General features: G+C 33.6%; 1 protein-coding gene across 3 annotated transcripts in view; it reads left to right on the top strand.

Annotated features, from left to right (window-relative positions):
* The first annotated feature begins 324 nt into the window (after positions 1–324).
* Positions 325–11,611, top strand: part of LOC149797202 (iron-sulfur cluster assembly factor IBA57, mitochondrial-like) — a 31,451-nt gene continuing 20,164 nt past the window's right edge. The window contains exons 1-3 of one of the 3 annotated variants that reach the window (XM_089961885.1): positions 325–437; positions 4,423–4,567; positions 8,868–9,197. In XM_089961885.1, the coding sequence (XP_089818011.1) occupies positions 4,466–4,567; positions 8,868–9,197 (432 nt within the window). In that variant the 5' untranslated portion in view covers positions 325–437; positions 4,423–4,465. Of the gene's footprint in view, positions 542–4,422; positions 4,568–8,867; positions 9,198–11,611 lie in introns of all 3 variants that reach the window. The other 2 variants (XM_089961884.1, XM_089961886.1) reach the window with 2 other exon arrangements.

The raw sequence follows: 11,611 nt of genomic DNA, 5'->3' as shown, positions 1-11,611 counted from the left end.
TATGTAAAATGAGTTACTACACAAGCTAATTTGATTAGTGAAATATAAATATTAATAGAAACGTGCAGGATCCGTTTCGTAGACGCTAAGGCCTTTTCACGAAAAGACTAATTTTTAACACTTTACATTAAAAAATTATATATTAAATACAGTATGAAATGAGTTAATGCACACAAATAATTTCATTCGTAAACTAGAAATATTGATTGAAACTATTTGTAAAAATATTCTCTGTCCTTTTCGCAGAAGGTAAATCCTTTTCGTGAAAAAGACCGGTCCTTTACACAAAAATGAGTTGTTTTCGCACTTTATACCTACCGGATATTAATCGTTCGCAGCACTTGTCAGGAATTAAAGTTTGACAGACGAAAATGGATTGTTGAATATTTGTGTTTTTAAAGAGCTTAAAGCTTGTCAGCAGTATAGTTTCATGTTTGGTACTGTACCTTCTGTATTGCAATGAAATATGAATAAATGCTGGTTGTACCTAGACTCATCGTTACAAAGGGATGAAAATAACCATGAACTCACACGTAACAATGTTTGTTTGTTTGTTTTTATTTTAAAGCAATTTTGAAACAACCAGGGATCATTTTTAAGCTGCTCCGTTTTGACAGAACAGATAAGTCAGCTTAGGAGAACTCGGAAGATCTGCAAAATTAGTTCAGGAGTTTTGACTACACAGGTGCTGGACGCGAGCTTGATGCTGAGGGAAAAAAATCTGAAGGATAAAAATGATAGAGTGACAAAAATACCTTAGATTACCCCCATGACCCGTTCTGAGATAGTACCCTGTCTCCCATACTATATAAGAGTATGATAGTGCCCTATGTCAGAACGGGTCGTGGGGGTAATATGAGGTATTTTTGTCTCTCTCTATGATTTTTTCTTTCAGATTTTTCTTTCTTCTTCTCAACATCAAGCTTGCGTCGAGTACCAGTGGAGGGCTATTGGAAATTTGCAATTCAGTACAGGTGGGTAGGGGATGGTAGTCTGATTGTGAAGAAATGGTCCAAAATTATGGTAATAGTGATGTCCCATTTCTTTCAGTTAAGTATCGTGCGATGTGAAAAAAATAACTTACACAGTAGTAAAAACAATTCCATACCTTTTTTGTCCACAGGGGTTGATGCAGTGTACATCAAAATGGAGTCTGTGTGTAGTCAAAATGAAACGCCACTGACACTCATGAATAAGCCATTTAGTGGCACAGAGAACTGGATTTTTAATAAAACTTGGAGAAACTTATCTGTTCTGTAATTAACTTTTTTTCTGCATGTACTGTTTGCAGATAAAATGGATTCTGGTCAGTCTTGAACAACCTTGACAGTAGTTCCTAAAAAAAGGTACAAAAGCAAGCATTGGCCATATACATTTGACTGAAGATTGTAATACAATTCTCCATGTACTTTGGTAATAATAATAACATAATTTTGGTAATAATAAAAACAAGATAATCCCAAACATTATGATGTTCCCCATAATCAAGATTCAGGAATATCCATATTCTCTGCTCACCTTTCTTTCAGTGCATGCTGACCTATCTATTGTACCACATTTGGTAATTCAGTTTTCTAAACTTTATTAATTGATGAATTGTGAGTTTAAATCTCGTACTACATTCTTGTTATTTGAATGAGTTCAAGGCAAAATGTCTGTATGTGGTGTATTTGACACATTGTACAATCCAATGTAAGAAATCACATGGATATATACATGTATGTGTGTCATATTTACCATCATTAAGCATTAGTTACTAAGCATGTTGCTCTGTACTTTGTTTAACCTTCATGATTTGTGACAGTTGTGACATCCACCAGACTGAATGGAATACCATTTTGTAAAGTATGCAGTTGCACATATATCTTGCCTGATCAATGTATAATTTTGTTAAAATTTGTCTTTTCTTTATTATGATTCCACCTCTTCTTTTGCTGTAAGTGCCTTCTCAAACAATAGCGGAAACACATACCACAACAAGAATAGTTCTCATACTTGCAGTCAGATTCAATATACATCCATTTATAGTTTATTTAGGATAAGTAGCTAATGGCTAGTACTTTTTATTATCATTAGATGGGTATTAAGGACAAAAGACTGATGATAACCAAAGATATAAACTTTAGCAGATTAATACTTAGAGAAGTATATGCATTGAATTAAACAATGAAAAGAAGTAAAATGTAAATAAGCAAATAAGTAATTTTATAGCATGTATTTCAGGAATGTTTTGTAATTCTCTTTGCTATTATTAGTACTGACCACAACTGTACCTTCAATATGGAAAGTTTGACAGCTTTCGAGTTACAGTCATGTGTGTAATAATGACTGTCAGTCAAGAGACCAGGTTGACTGGAAGAAGACCAATATGGCAGCCCCCATTACTTGGGATTGTGATGTTTTCCACATGCATTCTATGCAAGGCCCAGTGTATATAAAACATGTAATGCTCATTGCACCTTGATTGGTCTTCATGCAGCAAGATAGTTACAATGCAATAGCTCCATATTCTCTCAATGCTGTGATCTATTGCATGTAAAATGCAATATTAAATTGCCTATTTTAGTTCATAGAAAATACTTGTGGGTGGGTTTTAAACTTTGGAGGCAATTTAAATAACAGTTCTTAAAGTTTGGAGGCAATGTTAAAACACATTGCCTCCAAACATTTAAATAACAGTTTTTAAAGTTGATAATATGTAACTTTAAACTCATTACTTACTATTTGTGATATTTGACAATACCACACCCACCCACATGTTAAGCCAATTCATATTACTAATAGCCCTTAACAAGAGAGAGGATTTGCAATGAGAACAGTGAATATGTCATTGTGGCACGTCTCTTCGACTTTTTTAGTTCCACTGAGGATCCAAAGCTTGAGGTACTTTGTGAGCAGTTTTCATTCATTTATATGAAAACTTTTATGTGATTTTTCCAAATCAGGAGACATTTGTTTGACTAGATCTGAACAGTGATCTGCTACAGTAAATGATAGAATAGTTTTGGCTGTAAAATTGGCAAACATTGTCTCTCCTCTCCGCATGAATATTTTAAACCACATTTGATAGAGATACATAAAACATGGATTTCATTGATGATGACGTATTCATTTAATATACATTATGCATTATGTCATTAGTGCCACCATAGCAGACTTTAAAATCAGCATCATGGCAGAATGCATATTCATGTCCTTTGAACTTGATTCCAAGAACAGATATTCCCATTTCTATCCATCATTGAATTTTCTGTGATATATTGGTTTGGCATGTTAGCATTGGGAGACAGTGCACATTTGGACATGTCATCAAAATTTAAACCTGAAGTCAAACTGACCTTGTTTGATGCTGATTGAGCTTTAGTAATCAAACTATAATCAGTTTATTGCATTAATCCTTCTGATCATTCTTAGTACAATCCATGTCAACAAACTTCAGATGCTGAAGCCAACTGACCCTATGAACAGAATCAAAGGGACATTGTTTTATGCTACTTGAAATTAGCAACTAATTAAGCCAGTTCAAATTCGCAGTGTCACAGGCATTATTGCCATAAATATATTCCACTTGAAGCAAGGTGTGAAGAATAGAAAAATTAAAATTTTCTATAATTTTGCATACATGGGAAATTTCAGAGAGGGATGGGAAAACCCTCCCGTCCTGGATGTTCACATGTATGATTGCACCAATAACTCCTAATTTTCATCTTTGGCATAATAAAGTTGCCTACATGACACTCATAAGACATATGAAAAAGACCAGATAAAATAGAGATAAAAAGTTAATTATTGTCAATATGAGACTAGACCAACAAGTTGTTCTACACTTTTTTACATTTTTTTGTCCAACATGACTGGTGGTATGGAACAAAGATATAAAGACATGATTCCATCTGGTGGATTATTGGGGTGCTTGTTTTTGTAATTTATAAATTTATTGTGAGTGACCTTTGTTTGTATCCAGATGGTAAGTATAAATTATCTTATCTTGGTTCATAGCATTAAATCCACCAGACCTTTAGAAAAAAATTAGAAAAGGCAGAGAACAACTTGTTGCAAAAGAAACCGATAATGATACAATTCATTGGCTGTCAGAAATATCTTGAAGACTATTATTAGCTACCGCACAAGTCAATTGCACATGTATTTAACTAATGTTAATTAGCTTAGTGTCTAAAGTTAAAGCAGTAGTACTCAGAAAGGTATGGTATATACTTGCTTATAAGTTGAGTCAAACTGTAAACAACAAAGATCCTGATCTGCCAGAGCATATATTGCCTTATAAGTGAATATATACGGTAAGCATTTCTATGTAAATTAATGGAGATAAATTGTAATTTCTTCTTTGAAGTCATTAACAGTAATAGATACTGCTGTTTATAGTTCCTGGATTTGGATGTAAGATTTCATTTTACTTTTTAGGATTATAGGATAATACCTTGATCCAATAGAGCAGATCTTTGAGATGCTTCCTGTGAATAGGCTGACATTATGCAGAATAATTCAGAAAGCCAACCTGTACTTGTGCACAAGATGTCAGTCACAGATGGTATATCAGAAAGCCAGGGTAAGAAGTGAAACTAGTCTGTGAAGTACAATCAAGGGATGAGATAGTTTTATCTTGATGTTCAGGCTTCCTTCATATGGAGGGTCATGTAAACATTTCATAATCTTAAATGTATGTATCCAAAACAATATTTTAATACACTTTTAAATCAGCTTTTGTGTCACAAGAAAATATTTGAGGTATACTAGTTCACAAAGGTATCTTTTTATATGTAGGTGTCATTTGTATATTTGTGTTCTGTATTTTAGGTCTAAGTTTTACAAGATCATTAAAATTCTCATGTTTTTTAAATAGTTTTCATTGGTTTTATGAACTATACTGACATGCATACATATTCTGAGTAAATATTGTCAAATAAGTTAGGAAGATGGAGAATCAAAATGAAATTTAGATATAGATTATCTGATTATCATATTTCTTCTTATAAATGCCTCTATCCTGTTTTATGTCAAAAAAATAGAGCTGAAAATGTTCAGATGGAATATAGTTAACCTTAAGGGTGCATTATTGAAATACCTGGAAAGGGAAGCGAGTGGGTAGATGAAGATGGTGTAAAGTTTTTGTATGGTTGCTTACTGTAACTTTTTCCTTCTCTAGAGTCTGTTACACTTTATTATAATAGATACAATTGATTTTATCAAATGCAATGCCCATTGGATATATATCAAGTTGATTGGTTATTGGCACATCAACACATGAAATGTCATATGATGCTGAAACAGTTGAAGTAAAATACTGTCACATAGCCACACCACAACAGCCAACCTAAGCTTGTTCTGAGCAGGATTCAGACCTGCACCCTATTGGTCTTGAGTCCAGCATGTTAACCATATTTAATTGATGTTTACCATACAGTGCTCCAAGAATTTTTTTTAGACACAGACCTCTGGCTGCTGACTTAAACTCACAAGCCCTGACTCTGGATTCTCTGAGTGAACCCTGGTCAGAACCATGTTGACATACGTCGATGTGTTGTTTGCAGTATGTGTAAAGAATTATTAGCCCTCCCCCTTATCTTTTTTTTTTCTTTTTTTAGTTGGTGTACTTCACAAAGTAAAACTCCGTCAAACAAAAGTTCTGAGATTTATTTTTGTTGGGCATTGCTGATAGTTAATTACTTCCTAAATTGGCTTAAAATATGAATTACACTTGAACACTATTCCGACAACTCAAATGATCATGTTTTGCATTCTGTATATGCAGTAAAATCTGACTTCACAGAAATGTTACTGCTGCTCATAAACTAGTAAAAAATGTAATACCTATGGCTTAAACATTCTCATTCAAGGCAATAACATGTAATAACTTTTGTTCTTGTACACACATCTAGCATTTTCTCCTTTAATGGGTTGTTCCACTTCCTGATCCTACCTATGCAAATTAGTACAATGGACTCACCCACTGCAGCCTTCAAACACATCTCACTAGCAATTGTTAGCCAATTAAGTAATATGTGAAATAGTGGTTTACTTGATCTCTTTATCTTTAATTGCCACTTTTTAAACTGCCCAAGGGATAGTTTTATGTCAGCTCTAATCATGAATGTTTACATATGCTAAGAGTAGTGGGTTGTTTTTGTTTTGTTTGTTTTTTGTTTTTATTTTTTTGTTTTCTTGTTTTTTTTAAATTTTATTTTAATGGTTGCTGAAAATTGTGTTTTTTCGAAACACAACCATGTCAGGGGGTTTTGGAGCACAAACATGTATTTTTAGCATGATACGCCATGCTTTAATTTGATTAAAATCAGATATCTATTTCATGTAGGACAGTGATGATAACGATTTAGATTGTGCCTTGTTATGGCAGATATGTTAGCATGTTGAAAATACATTTACACATTTCATTAGTGCAATCAAAGTTTCCTCATGCAAATAATTTATTTCAACAAGCCCAATAGGCATCTCACTTAGAAAACAGGATGGCTCCAATCTAAAATTAGAGGGGCCCCAGGTGTATGGCTGTCAGAGTTTTTTTAGCACTGCCATAGTACAGTCCTGCATAATTTTCATTTTTGCACAATGAATCAAAGCTATCATGAATACAGTGTGACCCCACTATAGCACGCTCTGTTATAACACAAATTTGGATATAACACAGTCATGGTGTGGCTCTCAAAATTTTATATACATGTATTTTTTTTGCAAACAAAAAAAAACTTTCTGAAAACTACAACAAAAAAATTAAAAAGTTTATTATCATTTTGGGGAAGAGATTGCACATGAATAATACAAGACAATCGTGGAGCGGATTCTGAAATTTTTTATGTATTTTTCTCGTACACGAAAGAAATAGTTTTTTCTTAAAAGTATGAAAAATAAAGTGTAAAATGCTTATTCTAGGATTGCGTAGGGCTTCGCCAATGTCGCAAACTGCTATTTAATTTTCCTTATTGGTGGCAAAATATACCATCTGGTGATTTTTTTTTATTGGCGACATTGTTGGCTGTTTAAACTTGTATATTCAACCATTGGTTTGGAGTGGAGAAATGCAGAGGCCCCATGAAAAGAAGCCACAAACCTGATATAAAATGCACTGAAATTTATCTATTGTTACATAAACAATTTCTTTGTCCATATTGAAAAACCATCTTGCATTGTTATATCATAATCTGTTTATGTTGACATTGAGCATGAGTACTGTATGTTGTGAGATATCTGCTTTTGTTGTTGGCATTTCTGTAGCAAAGATCAACCGGACAAGGCATAATCTCATAATCTATCTTTCTTCAGATTTTCGGCCGCTCGCTAGTAATTAATATATTTACATAGACTGACGTTTGTGTGTAGATGGTATGTAAAATTCCTCTTCTTTCCACTCAGAATTAAATCCTTCAAAGCACCCACATTTTCTGTACTATTCTTTGTCATCAGACCAGAATACCTGCATCTCTATTGTCCATTGACCCTTTTTTAAATTTCTGATGCATGAGTGGCAGGCAGCATCACTCCACTACCATAAAAGTTTTTAAAAAACTCTTGTTGGTCTGTTCAATAGGCAGGGAGGAACTACAACTACAATTGACCAAATGACTGCCAATTCCTTTTTTAAAAATGTACCCAGATAAAATAGTTTGCTGAAATTTCAAAGAAAACATTACCTTTGAAGCAATGACTGTTATGAAAACATACTAAGCAATTGGAGAAAAAAATCAGTCTCAATCATGCAATACAATTATTTGATGTTGCCACCACAATAAGAAATGGGCATTTGTTTGGTTCTCCAAAGCTGGCCTTTAGCGGTAACTTCAATAACGCATGCACATTTTATCAAGGAAAGCTAACTACAATCTTCAGTAAAAACAAAGAACTTTTCTTCAAGAAAATCAGTATCAAACGTAAATAAAAGCAATGGAATCTGATGGATTTTTTTATTTTCCAACTTGACTGGAACACATTTACTGTGCCATGAAAGTTTCCTTTTTGCAGGGAAAAAAGTTTGTGCTTATGAATGCTAACAACAGTGGCTTAAAATGCAAACTTTTACTGACTTGGGACATACTGAAAAGTAAATGTGTTTCATCATTTGTTACGTTATTGGGCTATGTTTATCCACTGAATTCAGACTTATATGACCTGTGACAAAATTATTGAATATTTTAAATCTGTGTGCATTTTTTTGATGGATTAGTTGTATTGTGGATTTGATGTATGTGATGAGATTCATGGGTGAGTACACTGTGTTGATACTCTATTCATGCTATACATATATATATAAACAGTATACACATATATTTGCCAATCCGTGGTTCTCTAAATAAAGTAAAATATTATATATGCCTTGTCTGTTTTCACTACAGGTGTATTTCCCATTTAATATGCATGGATTTAAGATGGTAACTGTGCCAATGAAGCATGTATTTTGCTACTCGCATTTATTACCTACACACACACACACACTGCAGATATTTTTGGGATACATGCATTATTTTCTTCAGCTAACTGACCTGGTTGCTTATAACACAGTTAGGTCTATAACATGGTTGGTTCTATGGCTCCCAACTACCGTGTTATAGTGGAGTCACACTGTACCTCTTGATACTTGTTCACATTTTTTACTTCAGTAGTACATTTTTTGGTTATCAAAGCCTGTCTTAAAGGTTAGAGTTTGAATTTGTTGGAATTTAGCTAAAATACTGAATTCATTATATTTTGCTTATATATAGTCATTTTAGTGAGTTTATAATAGTAATTTACATGTATTGTCTGTTCTGCAGTAACATTAGTTTTATTTTGTTTTGTGTATCTGTTTGCACTAGTAATTTAGAATAATATCTTATACTAATTTAAATATATTTGGGCAGGTTTTAAGAACCAGACAGCACCGCCTGTACAGCACAGCATCATTATCAAAAGTATACAAGCTGAAGAGTCGTGGTCTGGTACAGTTACAGGGAGTTGATGTAGTACCCTTGCTACAGGGCCTGGTTACCAGTGATGTAACACAGCTACTAGGGCTGTCAGAGAAATCTCAGTATTCTATGTTGCTGAATGTTCAGGGTCGTGTTTTGTACGATTTGATATTGTATGATGTGTCACACAGTATGGGAGAAAACTGTCTTTTAGTGGAATGTGAGGTCACTGCTGTTGAGGAGATAATGAAACTGATTAAGAAATATAAGCTCAGGAAAAAGGTTAGCCTTTCCTTCTGTGCTCTCTCTCTCTCTCTCTCTCTTCTTTAAATGTAAGCCTAATACAATGTTCATGATCTAAACATTAATTGTTATGGCTAGAACAAAACTGTGCTGTAATTACACATACTTTTATGAAAATTAAATCCAAACCACCTATTTCTTCTGTGGTTATTTTTAGCCAGTGTTTATGGAAACTATCAGTATATTGATGCCGAATAGCAATGGAATCTATCTACACCTATTTTTTGATGACTTACACACATTGGGGTCAAGAAAAACAAAAACTGCAGCATAAGCAATGGTGCAAGCTGCCAATGTATCTGTGAAATATTAAGAAAAGGTCTTGTTTTATCATTAAGTTAGGAATGGTTGGCAGTAAATAGCTTTTTATATGAAGTTATTTCTTATTCTATAAATTACCCTTATTCAAGTGGTTTCAGTACATGTCATGTTGTGTGTACCAGCAAAAACATTGTGTATTCCATTACTTTTAGTCGTATTGCTAACTCAGAACAGATCTAGATTCTTTTTTTTTTTTAAAATGGGCTTTAATTCAATAAACAACATCAAAACTTGTGTCATCATTTTTTTATTGTTTTATCAGTAAAATATTGATACTGATCATCTTGTAAATATAAAAAAAAACAATTTTAGCTTATCCTGTTATATCCTTATATGTTATTTACATAATAATGTTGAAAATAGTGTTTAATTTGTCATTTGAAATGAGTTGACTTGACAAATCACCACAACCACTAGCTATGCATTCATTATAACTTTTTTTATTCTATCTTGTTTAGTTGATTCAATACCAAAGACCTAATTAATGTGATAATACTAAACATATATACTTTTAATAGATTGTAACAAAGCACAAACATTTCTGCAAGTCACAGATCAAAATAAAGTTTGCACTTAATTAGGTTCTCACAAAAGTTCTTGCAGGTATCACTCATACATCTGATTGACACTTTTGTTGTTCAGATAAAATAGAGCATATCATATTTTTTATTTTTAAACTGAAATTGAAAAATAAAATTGAAGCATGAAGTTTACTTGACCAGACATTAAATTGGTATTTATTTCATAAAGTGTTGCCACCAGTTGGCATTATAAACATTTTTATTGATTTATATTTCATCATACATTATTTACAGTGTATTAAAAATATTTGTTAAGAAAATTGTAAAAGATACATGATTTCTTATTAAATGTTTCCAACTGCATGATATTGATTCAAAATTTTGGTGCATCAGCTGCAATTTTCAACAAAACAAGTGATATATCAAGGTTTCATAGACTAATTTTGATTGATTTTATTGGGGAGGGGTGTTATTTTATAAGAAAATATGGGATCCACAACTTTCCCAGTTATAAGGGGTTTGCAAGTTGCCAAGGCATGCTAAAACAATGGAGTAGCATGTCTGCTTGTTGCATTTGCCTTTCTTTTAGCACTTTTGGGTGCAACAAGAGTGTCATTAGTGGCACATTATATGCTTACTCTGTGTTTAATAGTCCATGTTGACACTATTAACTGTTATGGTTGATGCTGCAGATTATTGATAAACTAAACTTAAGTTTAGAAATCATTATTTTCTTATTAGACTTAACATGAATCTACCTAAGACCTGTAGTCCTAGTGTCTGTAAGGTTTTCACTATTACCAGTAGTGCAAGGCATCTGCAAAGTTTGCTCATGGAACTTTTCTGGAACCAAAGGTATTTTGCAGACTTATTGTTCTTTGACCCATAGTGATCCTTAACAATGATCTTTTCACCAAACAATCAGTAGGCCTCTTCCATACCTTAAGGGCATGTCTATTTCAAACTTTGATAAGGGTACATGATATGGGACTGAAGTTATTGTGCAAAACCAGTTTTTCTTCTTTTGGTCACAGTGACTTCAACCTTGACCTTTTCACCCCAAAATAAATTGGCTTCTTTCTTACCTAGCATGCAGACCGCTCCGGTGGCCTAGTCGTTAGAGTGTCTGCCTCGGATGCAGGAGGTCGTGGGTCATACCAAAGACTTACAAAATGCTACTAACAGCTGCCTCGCTTGGTGCTCAGCATTAAGAGGTTAGTGTTAGGACTGGTTGGCCTGGTATCAGGATAATATGACTGGGTGGGACATCATGCTACATGTCTGCGACATGATGCCCCAGTGTTAGACATCACTATAAACTGTCACACTGCAGACATTGTAGCGATATGACTGAAAAATTGTTAAAGCTACGTTAAAAATCCAAATCACACACACACACAGGCACACCTAGCATGCACGACATCAACAGAATTAGTGAAGGTTTATGGTTGATAACCTTTCAATCAAATAATTTAACCTTTCACCTTTTAACCCCAAAATCAATTGGCTGTCTTTCTTGCCTGAAGTACAAGTCATGCACAAAGCTGGATC

This window comes from Sinohyriopsis cumingii, chromosome 6, assembly GCF_028554795.1.
Source record: "Sinohyriopsis cumingii isolate HCF-2022 chromosome 6, ASM2855479v2, whole genome shotgun sequence".
NCBI lineage: Eukaryota > Metazoa > Mollusca > Bivalvia > Unionida > Unionidae > Sinohyriopsis > Sinohyriopsis cumingii.
The sequence above is the reverse complement of the archived record's forward strand: the minus strand, read 5'-3'. Positions and strand labels throughout refer to the sequence as shown.